This window comes from Alexandromys fortis, unplaced genomic scaffold (genome assembly GCF_014885135.2).
Source record: "Alexandromys fortis isolate MF-2015 unplaced genomic scaffold, M_Fortis_MF-2015_v1.1 scaffold_119, whole genome shotgun sequence".
Lineage (NCBI taxonomy): Eukaryota > Metazoa > Chordata > Mammalia > Rodentia > Cricetidae > Alexandromys > Alexandromys fortis.
The window spans coordinates 994,151-1,015,611 of NW_026067991.1; the positions used below are offsets into that span (position 1 = coordinate 994,151).

A 21,461-nucleotide genomic window follows, 5' to 3' on the forward strand; every position below is an offset into this window, starting at 1 on the left:
TTTTTTTTTTTTTTTTTTTTTTTTTAAGAAAATGTCTCACTATGTGGCCCTGGCAGGCATGGAATTCTCTATTTGGACCAGTCTGGCCTTGAACTCATAGTGATCAGTCTGCTTTTGCCTCCCAAGTGCTAGAATTATCCCTAGTGTATTTACTGATAATTAGAATACAAAATGACCAGTGCTAAGTGCATTAAATACTTCATTTCATTTAATAATCACCAACAGCTTAGTCTGTTTGAGATGGGGGGGGTCTCACTAAACTTCCCAGGTTGGTCCTGAACTTGAGGGCTCAATAGATCATTATGCCCCAGCCTCGTAACTCTCGTACTATAGATATGTACTGTCAAACACAGAACTTTTTTTTTTTTAAATTAGCCAACTTAAAAAAGCATCAATCTTGGAGCATAAAATCGTATTTCTAAGACTCCACAACTAATAATTTTAATTATTATAATATACATTAGATTTATCTTAACAATATCTGGGCTAGCCAAGTGTAGTGGTGCACTCAGGAGGCAGGGGCAGACAGATCTCTGTGAGTTTGAGGCCAGCCTGGTCTACCTACTGAGTTCCAGGACAGCCAGTACTGCCTAGTGAGACCCTGTCTTGGAAAAAAATCAAAACAATAAAAAGAGAGTACCTGCACTGTTAAAATGGCTCAGCAGGTGGAAGGTGCTTGCTGCCATGACTAATAACCTGAGTTCAAACCCCAGACCCCACACAGGGAACTGACTCCTTATTAGCTGTCACCTGACTATATCATGTGTCAGTTCAAGTGTCCATACATACACATAAAATAACAAATATGTCTTTAAAAAGTGGTACTTATTGACAGCTATAAGCCTAGTACTGGAGAGCCCAGGCAGAGGATTACTTTAAGTTCAAGGCAAGACTAGGCTACTGTTTAAGACCTTGTCTCAAAAAAACAAAAAGGTCCCCTGTAAATTCAAAATGTTTTCTAGACATGTAAATATTTAAGGGGAAAAACACCTATATAATTTAGTAATTCTATTAGTAGCCCCCGGTGCTATTTATTGTCAGTCTCTCTAATGCTGATAATGAACTTGGGCTGAGATCTGCCAAACAGCTTCACTAGGGCTACCCAAGTGTTCTACCACCGAGCTACATTCTGAGCTTTTAATTTTTTCTACAAAGAGAATGAGAAACACAGGGCGATGGTGACACACCAGACCAGCCTGGTCTACAGAGTGAGTTCCAGGATAGTCAAGGCTACACAGAGAAACCCTGTCTCGAGTCCCTCCAACCCACCCCCTAAGAAAAAAGAGAGGATGGGACAACTATGTATAAGTTATCCCTCAGTACCTGAGGGATTGGATCCTGGACATCTAAGGGCATCAGAATCTATAGATGTTCAAATCCTTCATGTACATGGTGTAGTATTTGCATATAACCTTCACACACTGAACGTGTTCAGTCATTTCTAGGTTTAATGCTATGTAAATAGTTGCTGTGCTATACTGTTAGGGAATAATGACAAGAAAATCATGTTTATCCTTGTTCAGTATGGGTTCATTTTTCTTCCCTCAAATGTTTCTGAATCATTGTTGGTTAAATGTGCAGATGTTGAACCTGCAGATACCAATGGCCAACAGGGTATTTTATATTCTTTTATATAAACTAAAAATATTTATTTTTTAAATTGTGTTTGTGTGCCCAAGGCTAAAGTTAACAGCAATTGTGACCCAATGACATAGTTGCTCAACTCTGGTCCCCTGGAAAAGCAGTACACATACTTTACCACTGAACCATCTCTCCAGCCAAATTTTATCTTGAAAAGCTAATACATTCAGATGGTTCAAAAAGTATAAAAAATAGTAAGATAGGGCTGGAGAGATGACTCAGCGGTTAAGAACACTGAGTGTTCTTCCAGAGGTCCTGAGTTCAATTCCCAGCAACCACATGGTGGCTCATAACCATCTGTAATGAGATCTGGTGCCCTCTTCTGGGGTGCAGGTATGCATACAGGCAGAACACTGTATACATAATAAATAAATAAATCTTTAAAAAAAATAGTAAGATAAAACATTTCTATCAGACCAGTGTTCCATGCAAACAAAAAACACAAAGGCAGTAGTGCCTTAACTACACATGTTCTGTCTGGAGCACAAGAGCCTCTTCCATCCTGCAATGAGGGCTTCTCTAGCTTCTCTTCTAAGACATCACTACTCTCTGCTCCACGAGACCTATACAATTTTCATTCTATATTTTATCATCATGGTTCTCTGGATAAATTTCACTGTCTTTTTTTTCTTCGACACGGGATCTCAGGTAGCTCCAGATGACCATACATCTACTACAGAATGAGGTTCTGAACTTCTGCCTTTACGTCTCTAGTTTTGTTATAAGAGACAACACAAACAGTTCATTTATGCCAAGGCTCAAACTCAGGGCTCTGTGCATGCTATTTAAGCACTCTCCAAACTAAAACCACATCCCCAGTCCTGCATCACTACTATCTTAAAACAGAAAAGGCACAAAGAAGGCAATCTATCCACTTGAAGATCATTCAAATACTCAATGACACTAAAAGAAATAATTTCATAAGTAGTTACTGAGTTTCTTTTTATTGGGCACCAAAAAATACAAAGAAAGGAATATCTACAAATACTTGGACGACAGTAGTATTTTTTCCACCTTCTTTTAATCAAGGGGGCAATACTATTACATGAAAAACTCACATATTTAGAACTGATTTACAGGTTCTATTTGTATTGCTTTTTGTTTCCTGCCAACTTCCCAACTATGAAAGTAATTTTCCAATCTTCAAATATACTTATTTTTCACAAAAATTATTAGCATCGCACTGAAGGCAGCTGCAGGAATTACCTACCTCGCTCTTCAGGGGAGAGGTCATTATCTTCCTCTTCACTGCTTTCTTGTTCCCGAGCCCGATACTTTGGCTCAGAGCCTTCAGCAGCAGCTAATCTATAAAATATTTATGAAGAAATTAGTAACTGTGACTTGTACTAAATGTCTCATTCAACTTGAGTCATGGAAATACTCCAAAATAATAACTATTCTACCTACAAGTGATGAAGAAAGCAAAAGGCAAAGTAGGGATGGATATAAGCAACAAGGACAGTAGGGTAGGTGCTAGAAATCAATGAACAACAGGAACTTATGTTTGTTTTTCTCACATCTTTACCATGTAGGTGGCGGGATAAGAATTCACAGGGTCAGGCACTTGCCACCTCCTGTTTAGATTGATATTAATCAAGAAACAAGATTGCAATTATTGCTATAAAAATCTAGTTAGGGGCCAGTAATCTTACTCAGTGGTAAAGCAAGTATTTACTACATAGCCCTGGGTTCAATTGTCAGTAAAAACCCAAACCTAGGTAAGTTTAGTCTTTTGTTTATAAATGTACAAGCAGAACACAGCAAATGTCTTTGACTTTGCACAATTAAAACTCCCCACAGAAATGCTTTAGTACTTACTTCTTAGCTAAGATATCTGGAGTCATGACTTCGTTGCCTTCCGAGTCACTATAGGCATCTTCATCATCACCTATCATACTAGGATGACAAACATGTTTCTATTAACAAGCACATTATTAAAAGTGATACATGAAATAAAATTGTACAGCTAGAAAACCAAGACTGAAAACAAAATTTTATTAATTAAAGTAACAATTTATTTACAACTTTGTTGTCATCTTTGAAATTTAACTTTAAAATAGTTTCTATTACACATGTCACTGGGCTGGGAATGTAACTCAGTGGAGTCTTTGCCACACATGCATAAGGTCCCAGAGCTCAAGCCTCAGGCATAAAGAATGATAATGTAAGTTTAGTAAGAAAAAAAAAAAAAGCAACCATACAATACTGAAAACTCAAATTATTTGGGGGAAAAAAAATAAAAATGTCAATTTTCTATCCAATGAGGCAGATGGACAAATAATGCAAAATAACCCACTTGTTGGTTTAGTATTTTGAGAGGGAAGAGTCCTGCTGTGCAGCCCAACTGGCTCCAAATTTGTGACTACTGGAATTACAATTAGGCAGTGAGAATGCTGAGCTGGTTTAGAATTTGTGTTTATATATCACCATTAAGGAAGAAATGGTCTACACAGACGTACAACTAGGAAAAATAAACAGATCCTATGGTGGGTAATCCTGGCTGCCTACTTCGCTGGATTAAGAAATACACAGAAACAGAGCCAAGTGTCCTCTCCTATGTGGGAACCCTCCAAAAAGCTTCCCGAGCAGGATGCAGGATGGAATCAGGAGTGCCCACCACATACAAGCTTCTCCTCTACTCTTGAAATTTGGGGAGGGGCCATCTGTAGCTCTTTCACATCCCTCCAACTATCTCACTCAACAGCCAACACGTGAACAAATCTACGAGAGACAAAATGAAAACAACAAAAGTACCCAGGGAATTAGTAAAGCTCAGCTCCAGGGAGTTTGTGACCACAGTCTCAGACAGTACCAGACCATGAAGGCTCTGATCAAATGAGAGATAAAGCTGGATTCAGGTTGGCATTAGTAGAAAGTTGTGCAAGGCAGGAGGTAGGACCCAGTTGCAGGGAAAAAAGTCACTGACTTCACTGATTTTTTTTTTTTAAAGAAAGAACATAAAGTTGGTGAGTAGGGAGGTAGAGGACCTAGAAGAAATTAAGGAGGGGAAAGAATATGATCAAAATATATGGAATTCTCAAAAAACATGAAAAGAATTTTAAAATTCTCTACTACACATTCCCTCTGATGATGTTCTACCCCCAGTGCATAGGGTCAAGCTACCACAGACAGACACCAGCATCCTTTGGAGCCCTGAGTCAACAAAAATGGAAATCCCTCCTCTGGAGTTCTCTTCTGCCAGTTACTTGGTCAAAACAACAAGAAAGCAAACTAATACTGACCCTAGAGACCTAATGAATAAAAACCTGCTGGTTATACATTTATCCAAGGACACGTGAAATAAACCCACAAACATTTAGGATTTAAGTAGAGTAGAACATAAGAAATAGAATTTGTTGACTTGGAGCAATGTTCAACAGAAAATTATGGGTTACAAATGAATTGTGTGTATATATAAAAGAATATAAACCACCAATGAGATTTTTAGTTTAAAATGATCTTAAAAAAAAACATTTTTGCTATTGTTGTGAAACAAAACAAAACAAAACCAATCTCATGGAAGTAACGGGAGCACTGAGTGCTGAATTGACAAAAGCTAACTACTCTATGCATACACAAGCCTGTTAGTGACCAAGTACACTTCTGCAGCTCTACAGTAGGATATGGGTATGGGAGGACAAAAAGAAATGCAACACCAAATGTCTACCATTAAGATTTACTACATTTTAAATGTTATTAGGAAAAAACAAAAACAACAACAACCAAGTCATGTCTGATCTGAGTTATTTTAGGACAGCTATCCTCGGTGAGGGGTGGCTACCCGCTTTATTGAGAAGGAACAATATCCCGACTTTGGATTTGGTTTAATAAAGGGTTTGAGATATAAAGTGTACCCTGTAATTAAGAGGAAAGGGGTATGAACTTCCTTAAATTCATCACTATTTAGTTTTATTATCTGTAGCTTCTGTTTCACTCTTTCTGTCACAGATTTTAACATTTTCATGTGTATCTGGGCTGTTTCTGTTAGCATCACATTATCTCCCTAAGTCCTGCTCATTTAAGATAGCATTTTCGTTGATGTAACTCACATCTGACATTCACAAAGCTCTGAGTTTAATCCATGAGAACACATAAACGGGGCATAGTCCTGTAATTCCAGTACTAAGAATATAGGCAAGAGGATCAGAAAATCAAACTCTTCCTCAGCTACGTAGTAAGTTCAAGTCTAGCCTGGGTTTCATGAAACCCTGCATAACTTGGCTGCACAGTGGTGGTGCACACCTTTAATTGCAGCACTTGGGAGGTAGACGCAGGCTGGAAAAAAAAACAAACAAAAAAAAGCACATGACTTACAGATTTATTTGGTCTTACTTTGATTAAAAAAAATCTTATTCCTGAAAATATTTTTCAATATAGATTAAGTTCTAATCTTAAATGTTCTACTTATTTAGAATCTGTATTGTCACATAATGCTTATTATTGCATTATTTTTGTCTCTTTTTGGATACTGATTACAATATCACTTCACAATTATATTTAAAATTTTTTTTAATTTTTATTTTTTAAAAGATTTATTTATTTATTATATATACAATTTCTGCCTATACGTCTGCCTGCAAGCCAGAAAAGGGCACCAGATCTCATTACAGATGGTTGTGAGCCACCATATGGTTGTTGGGAATCGAACTCAGGACCTCGGGAAGAAGGAGCAGTGCTCTTAACTGCTAAGCCATCTCTCCAGCCCTATATTTTAAAATTTTAACTGGACCTAATGGCTCACACCCTGTTATTTCAACACTAAGGAGGCTGATGCAGAAGGACTACTCTGGCTTCAAGGCCAGCTTGAACTATATGGTAAATTCTAGCCAGCCTGAATGAAATACAATATGTGATCATATCTTAAAATAAATAAAAATTCTGAAATTTATAATTGCCAAATCCATACTATCAAAACTACAACACCATACAAAAGAATACAAAACTATCCCTTCCATGTAGTTTTCTTTCTTTCTCTCTTTCTTTCTTTTTTTGCAAGGAAAGCCTCCGATTTCTATTTGGGGAACAAAAAAACCCCTCAAATCTCATCTTCCTTTCAAAATTTGGAGCTGGGAAGATGCTTCAGCAGTCGAAAGCCCTTCTGCTGCCAGGACATGAGATGGAGTCTCAGCACTCACATCAAGTAGCTCACACCACCTCCACTCCAGCTCCACGAGACCTAACTTCAGTTTGTGGTCTCCTCAGCACTTCCATACATCACATATACATACACACAAAAATAAAAATCACAGCAATGAAAAAGAAGACAAAGCTCACTTATTTGTGTGTATCAGCAGCTAGACACCATCCAGGTGCAATAATATTTATTCACTACTACAACAATAATGTGTGTGAAGTTACACAGTATTAACAACAAAAATGTACTCAGGGAGACCATTAGCTAGCACTCTGGCATGAAATATAAAACCCCTTCTGAATAGATATGGAGGAGGAGAGAGGGTGGGTGGGGAGGTAGAAGGGAGGTGCTAGAGGGAACGAAAGAAGAGGAGGGAGGGGAAACTGTAGTTAGTATGTAAAATTAAAAAAAAAAAGAATCATGAAAAAATATTTCTCCAAACACACACACAGAGAAATATAAAACAGATTTAAAGTTTCTGTTATTTAGAAATTATATCAATGCAAATGGAAACAAGCCACAAGAGATACTATGTCTACGTTCTATTACCTGTGGTAAGGAGTGTTTGGCTCATCTATTTTCATCAAACCATAGTCTTTGTCAGCTGGATGATATGTTGCCAGGATGTTCATTTCATCCCATTTCTGGGACTTTTTACTGAAATTAAAAAGGGGGAGGAGGAAGCATTTAGTATACATATTAAAAACAGCAAGCACGGATACACAGAGAAGTCCTGTCTCGGAAAACAAAAACAAACTAACAACAAAAAATTGTACATATCTACACTTAGCAGGTGAGTCTGACTTCATGTTCTCTTATTTTCTAACCTTCAGATTAAGAATATCACATTTTCACTGTGATAAAATGTACAAAATACAATTTTAATAAATTATGAGTGTGCGTCCTGTGGCACTAGTTATTTACACTACTTGCAATCAGCCCTACTATCTAACACACAAACGCAACTGAAATTATATCCATGAAAAAAATTACAAAACAGCATGAAATATAAACAATATTTCAGATATGGAACAGGGTTCAAGAGATGACTCAGTAATGAAGAGCAGTTGTTCTTGTGGAGGACCCAGGTTTCAGCTCCCATTATACCCGTGGAGGCTCACAACTATCTCTAACTCCAGTTCCAGAGGATCAACACAGTCTTCTGGCCTCCAAGGGCACTGCACACAGTACACACACAGGCAAGCAAACACACTCAAAAAGTAAAAATAACGTTTATGATTTTAAAATTTTTGGTTAAAAATTCTAAAACAAAATTTCAATTTCACTTGTCATAGTAGAGAATGAGTTTAAAAAAGAAGTTTCAATTACTTTCATGCTCAGTTTCATCCACCTTTTTCTATAACAAGACTCAATTTTTAAAAATATTTGGCTGAAGCCAGGTGGTGGTAGTGCACACATTTAATCACAGCACTTGAGGCAGAGGCAGAGGAGTCTGTGAATTCGAGGCCAGCCTGGTCTACAAGGTGAGTTCCAGGACAGCCGGAGATAAACAGAGAAACCCTGTCTTTAAATTAAATTACTATTACTGTCTGCATATGTAAGGGGGTTAGATGAGGGGTGAGAGGACAAGTTGAAAAAGTCAGTTCTCTCTTCCATCTTTTATGTGAGCTTAAAGGATTAAATTTGTGGGAGGAACTTGGGTTGTCTGGGTTGCATGGCAAAAATATCTTTAAAACAATTAAACTGGGGCTGGAAAGATGGCTCAGAGGTCAAGAGCATTGCCTGCTCTTCCAAAGGTCCTGAGTTCAATTCCCAGCAGCCACATGGTGGCTCACAACCATCTGTAATGAGGTCTGGTGCCCTCTTCTGGCCTGCAGGCATACATGTCAGATAGAATATTGGATACATAATAAATAAATAAATAAATAAAAAAAAATTTTAAACTGGCCTTCTATTTCAGCCCACTACTACATCTATTTAAAAATTATTAAATATTATTTGCTTAGAAAGCAAATAATTCAGTTTGTTCATGGAATTACATCCCAAGGAAGCTCACAGTGAAAAGAAACACACCTTTAAAGAATTAAGAGAGAGCCGGGCGGTGGTGGCACACGCCTTTAATCCCAGCACTCGGGAGGCAGAGACAGGTGGATCTCTGGGAGTTCGAGGCCAGCCTGGTCTACAAGAGCTAGATCCAGGACAGGCTCCAAAGCTACAGAGAAACCCTGTCTCGAAAAACCAAAAAAAAAAAAAATAAAAAAAAATTGCTAGCTCTGGGACGGGCACCAAAGCTACAGAGAAACCCTGTCTCGAAAAACCAAAAACCAAAACCAAAACAAAAAGAAAAGAATTAAGAGAGAGTTGTGGAATACTACTAACTATGTAAAGGTGTTACATGTATTTATGCTGCACTGTGAAACTATGTAAAGATGTGCTGCATTTGTTTCACCTTGCCTGCCTAAGCCCCTGATTGGTTTAATAAAAAGCTGATCAGTGAATAGGCAGGAAAGGGTGATGCCCTGGGTCAGCCAGCCTCAGAGGAAGCAAGAAAATTAGGACAAAATGAAAGGTAAAGAGCCCTGAGACAAAATGTAGATGAAGAGAAATAGGTTAAATTAAGCTATAAGAGCTAGTAGGACAAGCATAAGATAAGGCTGAGCTTTCATAATTGATAAACTCCGTGTCTAGATTTGGGAGCTGGTTGGCAGTCCAAGAATGTTGCTACACAGAAGGGCTGCAGAGATGCATTGCTGCTCTTCCAGAGGGCTCAGGTTCCATTCTTAACATGGTGGCTCAACTGTAATTCCATTTTCAGGGGATCCAATCCCCTCTTCTGACTGCCAAAGACATCAGGCATACATGTGGTACACAAATATACATGTAGGCAAAATTCCATACACTTGAAAAACAAAAATATATAAATTGAAACTAATTTTAATTAAAAAGATTCAAAACAGAAAAACAATTCTGATACTAATAATGAAAAAGAATTGATATTGATTTATGCTTTAAGAGTAAGCTCCAGGGATCCTTCCTGTCTCAACCTCAACACAATGAAAACAGGCACATACTAGTATGTTCTTTTCACGGGAGCTGGAGATCTGATATCAGTTCCTCATGTTTGTGCTTTAGAAACTGAACCATTTCCCTAACCTCTAGTACAGTACTTTTTCATTGTTTGAGACAGGGTTTCTCTATATATCCCTAGCTGTTCTGGAACTAACTCTGTGGACCAGGCTGGACTCACAAGATCCGCCTGCCTCTGCCTCCCAAGTGCTGGGATTAAAGGCGTGCAAGACCACTGCCAGCATATATAGTCTTTTCTTAAGCTCTAAATTTACATTTAACACAGTTTTCTATGATTAGATATATTAAAAATATTAATGACTTAGCTGGATGCTTTCTAATCTCAAAACAAAACAAATGATGATAACAATGCTAAGTGACGTTAAATTTCTAAATGTTAATGCTGAACTACATATAGCATTATCCTACATGGGTATACAAAGAAAGAAGGAGCCAAGGAAATGGCTCAGTAGTAGGCAAAACACTAGCCCTCTTAAGCCTAGCTACCTGAATTCAATGCCCAGAACTCAGGTAAAAAGAGACAGTGGCAGGCGTCTGCAGTCCCAGTGTAACGTAAAAACATGGAGACAGGAGAATCTCCTGAACTAGTCTGCAGAAGCAAGAGCAACTGACCTTGCACTTCAAAAAGGTAGAAGGCAAGAATGAACTCCTGCAAACTGTTATTTGCACATGCATGCTAAGTGTATGAGCTCTCTTTCTCTATCTCTATCTCATATATACTCATACACATATTCCTTAAAGAAAGATACAATTTAGATGGATATTTGGCATTATAAAGAGTGTTTCTAATATGAGGGAAGAGACACCGACACCCTGTAAATTTGTTTTGTAAGATGACAGAAAGAAAAACATAGAACACAAGCAGAAATTGCATTTCTTAAATTTAAGAATAAAATTTAAAAGTATAATCCCCATACGCTAACATTAATAATTTGGAGTTTTGCATTTTCTTTTCACTCTGTACTAAATTATAAAATACATAAATAAAAATATGTTAATATGTAAATATATATACCAACACATAAACTATATACTATATTAAATAAGCTACTTTTGTCATTTTGCCTTAATAACTAATATTTGACATAAGTTAACTAATGTTAGATATTTAAATGTAATCTAACACTATTTAAAACAGAGACAGACATATTTCCATATACTCTATTTGCTGATGATTTTAGGATAATTTGCTAAAATAATCTTTTTCTCTTTAGATAGGTTCTTACTGTGTAGACCACAATGGTCTACAGATTCAAGTGATCCTCCTATGTCAGCCTTCAAATAGCTATGATTCTAGGTATGGGTCACTGTAGTTGGCACCCAAAAAAATTTTTAGGACCACTTATGTGGGGTGGAGGTGGCACACATCTTTAATCCCAGCACTTAGCAGGAGGCAGAGGCAGGCAGATCTCTCTGAGTTCAAGTCAGCCTGGTCTATAGAGCTAATTCCAGGACAGCTAGGGCTATACCATAACCAAACCATACCAAGCCAAACCAAAAACAAAAGCAAAGAACAAAAGATGCAACAAACAAACAAAGACCATTTATAATGCCACCAATTTTTTGCCAAGACATTTCTAAGACTGGTTATTTGTGCTTTTCTAACTTACAGAGTATTAAGTAGTGTTTAAAGCTATGTTTTACTAGGCCGGGTGGTGGCGCAAGCCTTTAATCCCAGCACTAGGGAGGCAGAGGCAGGCGGATCTCTATGAGTTCAAGGCCAGCCTGGTGTACAGGAGCTAGTTCCAGGACAGGAACCAAAAGCTAAGTAGAAACCCTGTCTCGAAAATCAAAAAACAACAACAAAAAACCTATGTTTTACTTATCACTTATTATCTAATAGATAACATGACAAATGCTTACTTTATTTGTATGAATTGTTTACAGCCTTTGCACAGCAAATCCAAGTTCTTCAGATTAGCAAAAGCACATTACACACGGAAGTTGAATATACCTGATCTGCAACTACAATACAATAAATCTGGATCCCAACTTTTCTTGTCTGTTCTCCAATTATCATGCTCTACTGTAAATGGAATTTAAAGTCTTACATATTTAAAGCTGTACTAACCTTCATTTCCTCAGTACAAAATTAAGAGGAAAAGAAATCTTTAGAAATTTTCAAATTCAAATCCAAGAAAGATTATCTTGAAATTAAAGGGGAAGACACTAAAATTTAGAATGTAAAACAGGGGCTTGGCAGTGGTGGCGCATGCCTTTAAATTCCAGCACTCTGGAGGCAGAGGCAGGCAGATCTCTGTGAGTTCAGGGTCAGCCTGGTCTATGGAGCAAGTTCTAGGGCAGCAGTGCTGTTATACAGAGAAATCCTGTCTTGAAAAACAAAAACAAACAAAAAAGGTGAAACAGACTCAAAAAATTGCTAAGAATTCTTGATGTGGGAGTGTCATATATCAATCTGTTGATTTCATTGGTTAAGTAATAAACACACTGCTTGGCCTCATAGGTTAAAGCATTGGTGGGAGGAGAAAACAGAATAGAATTCTGGGCGGAAGAGGAAGTGAGGTCAGACTCTGCTCCCGGACAGCATGGACGGAGGCTAGAATCTTCCCGGTAAGCGCACCTTGGGGTGCTTACACACATCATTAGAAATGGGCTAGTCCAGGTGCGAGAATTAGCCTGTAAGGGCTAGAGTTCATGGGCCAAGCAGTTCTTAAATGAATACAGTTTGTGTGTTGTTATTTCGGGCATGAGCTAGCCAGGCGGCCGGGATGTTGGGGACGCAGCCCCGCTGCCGCTCCTATTTCAACAAATTCTTAGGAAAAAAAGCAAATGAAGAGAAGAACTGTCAATAGAGACAGTGGGTATGGAAATAAGCATTCCTAATGTTTCAGTGGAATTAATATTAGTGGCAGAGTCTAAAAACTCAAGGAGCAGCATGAATTTAACTATAAACCATTTTCTGTCAGAAATCCCAAAGATAAAAATGTGCTGGGCGGTGGTGGCGCACGCCTTTAATCCCAGCACTGGGGAAGGAAGAGGCAGGCGGATCTCTGTGAGTTCGAGACCAGCCTGGTCTACAAGAGCTAGTTCCAGGACAGGAACCAAAACCACAGAGAAACCCTGTCTCAGGGGAAAAAAAATGTATTAGGTCATGGCAGATCTGCTGTGATAGTCAAACTTGCTGGTTTCAGTTTCACCCTTCCCACAGGTGACCAGATTGCTGCAGACTGTTTACATCTTGTCCTGTAAAAGTTCCTTCCTTTCACTTGGGTAGTTCAAATGTTGCCATCTCAAAAGTCTCCCAGTACTTCTTGTTTCTGCTTGCTTGTTTGATACTTTCCACAGCTCTCAGAGTGGCAAGCCAGGTTTTGCTTCAAAGTATTTAACTTTAATTTCACATTTCAATAAACAGGTTTTTTGGTTTGATTTTTTTATTGTTGTTGTTTTTAGAAAAGATTCAAGACTTTGAAGTCTGATACCACAACTAAAGTTAAACTAAGACTTAACAATAAAGCAAGCAGAAGCAAACAAAAGGCAACTTTTGGGAAAGAAATAACCTTTTAATTTTAATTAGCTTTGACTTTAACACTCCATATACTAAAGGAGACAAAATAGAATTCAGCACCTTGGGGTGTAGAGGGTTCACATAGCCTAGACTGGCCTTGAACTGGCTAAGTAGCCAAGGATGACCCTGAACTCTCATTCCTGTACCTCTCCACCTCTCAAGTACCAAGATTGTGTGTTGGTCACTATCCCTCACTCAAACACAATTTTAAAAAGCTGAATTTATCAGATAAAAAATTACAACAGAATCTGGATTGAGCTACATAAAGGAACCCAAGACACATGAACAATTAGATTTCTACATTTCTATAACAACACAGATAAGAGTAAGGTCCTGGGCTGAGCATTTTAACTCATTTAAGATGTACAATCTACAGATAAAATGACTAATTCATTGACAGTCAGAACTAATAACCAGTGACTAGTAGTAGACAGGATTCAGATTAAGCACTACACTACAATTTCTCCCTAAAATAGGATTTAGTAACATTTAACATACTTTTAATAACTGTAAACAATCACTTTCACTCATATCTGAAAAAGAATATACCTTAAAATGAATAGCATCCTATAATTATAGGAATTTTTTTTTCTTTTTCTGGTGGTAGTTTCTTTTGACTCAATGGGGCAATGTTTTCAATGAACTGATCTAATTACATTAGCTCTAGACGTTAGGTTAGGCCTTCATATGATGTGCACTACATTAGAGGTATCCTGAAACAATTTTTGAGAACTCCACAAACCCAGGAGAGGACAGTGGTTTTCAAAACAGTTGAGCACCCAATTACAAAATGAGGCACTGAGCTGAACAGAGAATTCTCAAAAGAAGAAGTTCAAATGGCCATAAGACACTTAAGGAAATGCTCAACTTCCTTAGCGATCAGGGAAATGCAAACCAAGACAACTTTAAGATACCATCTTACACCTGTCAGAAAGGCAAAAATCAAAAACACCAATGATAGCCTTTGCTGGAGAGGTTGTGGAGAAAGGGGTACACTCATCCATTGCTGGTGGGAATGCAAACTTGTGCAACCACTTTGGAAAGCAGTGTGGAGGTTTCTCAGAAAATTCGGGATCAACCTACCCCTGGACCCAGCAATACCACTCTTGGGAATATACCCAAGAAAGGCCTTATCATACAACAAAAATATATGCTCTACTATGTTCATAGCAGCATTGTTTGTAATTGCCAGAACCTGGAAACAACCTAGATGCCCTTCAATGGAAGAATGGATGAAGAAAGTATGGAATATATACATATTAAGAGTACTACTCAGCAGTAAAAAACAAGGACTTCTTGAATTTTGCATACAAATGGATGGAAATAGAAAACACTATACTGAGTGAGGTAAGCCAGACCCAAAAAGAGGAACATGGGATGTACTCACTCATATTTGGTTTCTAGCCATAAACAAAGGACATTGAGCCTATAATTAGTGATCCTAGAGAAGCTAAATAAGGAGAACCCAAAGAAAAACATATAGGCATCCTCCGGAATATTAACCTTCATCAGGCGATAAAAGGAGACAGAGACAGAGACCCACATTGGAGCACCAGACTGAAACGTCAAGATCCAAATCAGGAGCAGAAGGAGAGAGAAGACGAGCAAGGAACTCAGGACAGCGAGGGGTGCAACCACACACTGAGACACTGGCTTTGTGGGAGCCTAGGCAGTTTGGATGCTCACCTTACTAGGCCTGGATGGAGGTGGTTGGTCCTCGGACTTCCCACCGGGCAGGGAAACTTGATTGCTCTTAGGGCTAACGAGGGAGGGGGACTTGATTGGGGGAGGGGGAGGGAAATGGGAGGCAGTGGCGGGGAAGAATCAGAAATCTTTAATAAATAAAAATTAAAAAAAAAAACAGTTGAGCAATGTGGTACCATGTTGCAATGTGGTGTACTTAACTTGCCTAAACATGAGAAACTGTGGAGTGTATCCATTTTAATTAACCCCCTAAAACTAATACCTGGCAAATGTTACGACTCACAGGAACTAATAGTTAATAATTCACTCAGAACAAGACACTTAGGACACCTGCCCAATATGCTGGTGTGTACCTGTTCTGTGTCTCTGGGATAAGGAAGAGGAACTGCAATGCCAGGGGTAACCTGAGTTAGAGTAAAATCTTAACAAATTTACAAATAATGATTTATCAGTCTTGAAAAGAACTCAATTAAAAACAATCAAAATACCAAAGACTATTTTAAAAGTTGAATTTACCAGAGTTTTGAAATACCAGTGTAAAATTTACAAACCTCCCTTTATCTATACATTATTATTAAAAAAAAAACAAAACAAAACAAAAAAAAACTTTGTACCTGTGAGAATGTGCATGTGTGCGTGTATGTTCAGAGGACAACCTTGGGTGCAGTTCTTCCTTGTTTAAGACTGCATCCTTATTTCTTTTTTTCAGAGTGTGCCAGGTTAGCTGAGGCTCTCAAGCGTTTGGGAATCCAAGGGTTCTCCTGTCTCTGCCTCCCTTATAAAAGCACTGGGATTACAGGTGAGCATGCTATCCTGTCTGGTCTTACATGGGTTCTGGGGATTCAAACTTAGGTCCTCACATTTGCACAGCAAAATGTTTTGCCCACTAAGCCATATTCCTTAGCTCCTACATTCATTTTAAGAAATACAACCAATAGTATGCATGAATTACGGCAATATTTGAAGTACATTTGAAAAACTGTCAGTAATTACTCCTATACAAGGTAACACCCTTCAGTAACGGGGGCAGATGAGAGGGATAGCGATGAAGCAATTGCATTGGACATGAGAAAAGCATGCAAAAAAGGTAGGCTTCACTCTTATTTGCAGGCTATCTGGGAATTTCCTTACTAAATCTAAACAATAGTGAAGGTGGTTTACTGGATGGTCAAGACAGCAGCAGAGAAGGAAAACTTTGTATTGTCCACCAGCCGCGGCCAAATATGGCAAGGCTCTGCTTGCTCTTTCAGTTCTCATACCGTATAAGTCTTCTTTGATTTTACTAATTACTAACATATATTCCTGAACTCCTTGTACAAGGATGAGTTTCATTGACCTTTTGATACATGTCCATCACATGGTCTGTTCATACAACATACAAGTATGTGCCTTCCTTTCCCTTCTGTTTCCGTGCTGGGGATCAAACCCAGGTTCTTGCATATGTGAGGAAAGCACTGGACCACTGGGTTACATCCTAGCCACAAGTACATTCTGTGGTCTACTTAGAGCCATGCACGTTTCTGTTTCTGTTGGTGAGTGGCTCCCAAATGGTAAGTGTTGCCCAGTGTCCCTAAGTGCAAGAAGGCCATGGACAAACTTACAATGGATAAACTTCATCCAGGCATGAGTGCTACTGGCCATGAATTCAGTGCTAATTAATAAACACTATATATTAAAAATGGTGTCTTTAAGTAAAAACACATAAAACAAGGTTAAGTAATGATCAGATGATGACAATTTATGACCAGAGGCTTGAGAGGACATAATCCCTTATTTCCCTTAGGATCAAGGACTCAAAGCTTGCAACAATGCTTAGCATCTATCTATGGGGCAATACAGAACACAATTACTAGAGTACAATCCCCTTAGAGCTCTGGCTGTTTCCACATTAATATGATGGCCATCTGTGTTATTAATGCACTGCTCTACCATTTCCAGTTAGACTGACATGCTACCTTTTGTTTCTGGATTCTAAGGACATCATAATTGCAAGAGCCACTTATTTTTGGTCTTTTTATATATCAGACTGGGGGTACTGATTTTAATTAAATTAAGCATAAACATAAGTTTGTTTCAAATTGTATTCAAACTACAATATTATCATTTCTGTTAAAAGAGGCTCAATTAATATTGCTTGCATGAATTGTGACAATAAGTTTTATTTCTATAATTTGTTTTCTTTGCTTTATAATGTTCTAACAGTGATTACAAAAAGGCTTATCTTTTACCAGTTGGGACCAGACACCATGAACTTCAATGAATTAGAGTTTGGTAGTGCTTGCTATGTGGCTACAACTACAGTCAATGCAATCTGTCAACAAGCTTATGAAATCCTTTTTAAATCAATCTGCCCTGCCAGGAACTCTTTCAGAAGAAGCCATTTGTCTAATGGAGGCAGTCTCATTTAGTGGCATCCACGGGAAAAAAAGGAAAAAAAAATCTGAATGTAAATCTCAGGCAACCATGGGAGTCTGGGCAGGCAAACCTCTAAGACCGTGCTTTAGATTACAGCACATCACATTTGAGAATTCATGGACATCAAGCAGCCAGAAAAAGACACTTGGCAGTTGGAAAAAGCTCACCTGGATAACATAAAAGTCCATGAGAATCTTGCTACTTAATAGGCTGTGGAGGTGCCTTTTGTAGGTATTTTTGAACATCTTGATCTTCTTGCTATTGTTATGTTCCAGCATTCTGTTTTCCTCCTGACCTACAACCACTGTCAAATCCCTTTAAAGCAGCTTACTCCAAGCAGAGGTTGAAAACTTGAGAGTCAAACCAAAAGAACGAGGTGGGGGCGTTGTCCCGCAAGACTAAGTCCCTTTCTAGTGTCTGCAGGCCACAATTCTAAGCTGAACTCATACAAGAGACTTTCTTCAAATTTCCCTAAATCTGTTCCCAGCTAGTTACTCTTAGGACTCTAAATTAGATCCTTAATATAGGAATGCCCTAGTTCTAATAGGTTTCATCAGCATCCTCATTTAATGCTACTACTACAAATTTCAGTAACTTTCCTAAAGCTTTATTTCCAAATGCAAGAGTTCTTCTATTTTTAGTAACTCATAGTATCTCAGCCCCCTTACTGTCTGACCCAGTGGTACAGTTATATCTTAGACACCACACTGCAACATTATTTTCATTGAGCACTGAACCCTGGGTAGTTTTCTTTGTAGCCCAAACACCTCCTTTCAGGCCGGTATATTGTTCCATTATACAAGTGTAGCATAATTAATATTTCACCAGTTCTCACTAATGGACCTTGGGCGCTTGCCAGTTATTTACTACTACACACAATGCTTTACGTCAACATCTTGAGCTGCTTCTCTCTGAAGAGCGTTTAGAAACGCCGGACAGGACCCCGAACTAGAGAGCACCAAAACTCTAGCTTCAGGTACAAAAATATAATAACTTCCCATTAAATACAGATCAGTGACTTTAAAATTTTGGTTTCCCTTAGTGCGGAGATGACAAACCAGGAACTGGGAGGATGCAGGAAGATGCTGAATGTTGGCTTTGTGCTTATGTTTGTGTTTTAATTTTCATCTCACTAGCCTGAACCTAGACTGAAATTTAAGGGCAAGAAAGTAACTCCTCTGCCGCAGAATTTTAGCTTAGGGTACCGAACAATTAAAAACTTGACAGCTAAAGCTTGGAAACTTCAATCTGATTCTAAATTATCTGGGGACACCAAGTTCAAAACCAGGTTTAAAATGTATGCATGTACCTAACAAATATAACGCGACGAACGCCACCTCTGCCGACGGCGCCCGTGCGGGCTCCGGCCCCGCTCCACCCCGGCCGGAGGGTCAGGGCCGAGGCTGGCTCCCTGCGGCCGCCCGTCCGCCGGGAAGGAGCTGCTTCCAGGCCGGCCTCCCGGCTCTCACCTCAGCTCCTCTTCGACAGTCCGGCGGGGCTGTTCGGCCGAGGCCACCACCTGGGAAGCCGGAGAAGTCTTGTTCTTCAGGATTCCCTTGATGGGCCGGTGCGAGGCCGTCGAGGCCGCCATTGCCGGTCGCTCCGACTGTCGGCTCAGGGTCGCTGCTGGCGTGGGGTCCTGGAGGAGAAAGGGTGGGCGCTGCTGAGATCCCCCAGGCGGCCGCGGAGCCCAGGCCGGGCTCAAGCAGCCGCACCCGCTGTCGCGGAAACCACTACCGGCGCCACCGTCACGACACAATGACCGCAACGCCACAGGCGACGCCGCGCGGCGGGCGGCCCTCAGCCGCCGGCACAGGAGACCGCGGCCCGCGGAGGAGGCCGGACTTGTGCCCCAGCGCGGGAGCGACGCGGACGCCCAAGCCAAGCTCGGCCCGCCCTCTCGCGATATCTAGAGCGGGGCGGGGAGAGATCGAAGCCAGCCCTCCGGCCCCGCCCCTTTTCGCCCCGCCCCGCCGCGCCGCTCCACTGTGCTCGCCCGACCCAAGAGCAGTCGCTGAGCTGTGTGTTAATCTTCAGCGAGTCTGGCTGGCTGATTTGCTGAGCGGTCAAGCAATCTCTCCCATCGCCGTATGAGGCCTTGCTACTATTTCTGTTTTATGCCAGAAAACTGAGGCTCATGGGTGACCTCATTCCCCAAAGATAAGAGACGTTAGCTGACTGAACCATCTAGCTCCTTTTTCTATGAAACTTTCGTAATCATTTTATTCTTCTTTTTTCTTCCTTTCTTTCTTACCTTCCTTCCTTCCTTCCTTTCTTTTTATTTTTTAAAATTTTTTTGAGACAAGATCTTTTTATGTAGACCAGGCTGGTCTCGAACCCATAGAGATCCACCTGCCTCTGTCTCCTGAGTGCTGGGATTAAAGGCCTGTGCCACCACGCCCAGTCCTCCATCATAATTTAACTGTTTGTTACAAAATCATGAGATATCAGTATTGGAATGGTCTTCAGAGACCGATCATGAAACCACAGAATAGCTACTTTTAAGATATAAGGTACTTTTAAGTACTTAAGATACTTTTAAGATATAAGGTTAGAACGACCTAACCTCTCTCTACCGTTGGAGAAGCTGATGGACGGAGAGAAGAAATCCTGCCACTTCCACGCAGCCTGTCTGTAGGATATGAAGACCAGGAGAAGGCGGGGGCTAGTGGAGGACTGGAGTGGTTGCCTTTGCAACACTAGGAGCGACAAGATGCCAGAAGTCAGGAGAGCCATTTGCCACAGATTCCAACTCCCTGTGCCCTCAGAGGGAGCCAAATCTCCTGCACTTCATTTAAGAATTCAGGCCCCCAGTACATTTCTATTGTGAAAGGCTTTTGGGTGTGAAAATCGTCCCACCTCCTCCACACCATCCAGCTGTTTTCCACCACTTTCTCCAGATCAGACTTTTCAGTGACCTACCATAGGCCAGAGTGGTCTAAGGCACAGGGAAGTGCCACCTCATCAGGTTGGCCCTACCCTGCTGGAACCTTAGAGCCAGCTAGGTGTCTTGTAGGGACTTTGCCCATCCCATGACATGGTTATCTAGCCACTAGAGAGGCCAGAGCTCCCTCCCTTCCCCCAGCTCTGACTCAGGAAGCCTAGATAGCTGGGGAGGGAGAGGCAAGGCTCTACTTAAGTTTTAAGTGGTAATCTCAGAATGAGACTTCTGAGAGACAATGCTTGGTCTGCTGTCTTTAGGACTCTGTTCCTGGGAACAGCCTCAGGTTTCCTGACCTGGTTCAGATTTTCCAGGCTGGCCCCTGGCTGAATTCCTGCCAGGGGAAGGCCTCCGAGTGGGAAGGAATGTGGCTGGAGATAATGGAGAGGAAGTGTTCAGGAAGGTGAGAGGGGAAGTGGCTTGGCTGGCCAGAGAGCTAAGTTGTCCTGGGGTTTCTGAGGCAAAGCCATGACAGCAGTCCTTGGCTTGGGGCCCACCTCTGTTCCCAGTCCAATGTTTCCTATTGCCCTCCTCCCTCCTGCACTGGGATCTTCCAGCAGATCCTGTGGCAGAGCCTGTCTGCCAGGTCTAAGGTAGGGGCAAGACCATTGCTGGCCTGGGAGGCTGCATGGTTCTTGTGTGGCCCCTCCCGTCCTACGAGAGCCTAGCTCAGCACTGATAATCCTGTTTTTGAGAGAAGACACAACACTTTTCTTTATGTTCATAATTATTGGGTCATTCGCTTTGTTCCTGCTTGGCCAAATGGAATTTGTGACTAGGCTCATAATTAAGCATCGCCAGACTCGGAGAAAGGAAGCTCTCCAACGAACAGGCTACTGCAGCTAGACGCGATGGATTTTAATACAGTAAGCTATACGTCGCTGGACTGGAAGGCGAGTTCTCTGAGGAGCCCTTGGAAAATCTTTCCCTCATCAAAGTCAGAGTTTTGCTTCATTCTAATCTATGCTCGATTCCACTAACAGTGAATACAGATGGAAATTCCTAAACCGGAAAGCAGCCTGGGAGTTTGGCTAAAAGATGATGGCACCTGT

The 21,461-nt window shown here is 40.4% G+C and overlaps 1 protein-coding gene across 1 annotated transcript in view; it reads right to left on the bottom strand.

Annotated features, from left to right (window-relative positions):
- Ppp1r2 (protein phosphatase 1 regulatory inhibitor subunit 2) overlaps positions 1 to 19,357 on the bottom strand; it is a 26,958-nt gene extending 7,601 nt beyond the window's left edge. Inside the window, exons 1-4 of the mRNA XM_050159875.1 lie at positions 18,938 to 19,357; positions 7,325 to 7,432; positions 3,460 to 3,537; positions 2,852 to 2,946 (exon numbers count right to left, since the gene is read on the bottom strand). Coding sequence (XP_050015832.1) covers positions 2,852 to 2,946; positions 3,460 to 3,537; positions 7,325 to 7,432; positions 18,938 to 19,059 — 403 coding nt within the window. The 5' untranslated portion in view covers positions 19,060 to 19,357. The remainder of the gene's footprint in view (positions 1 to 2,851; positions 2,947 to 3,459; positions 3,538 to 7,324; positions 7,433 to 18,937) is intronic.
- Positions 19,358 to 21,461: the final 2,104 nt, after the last annotated feature.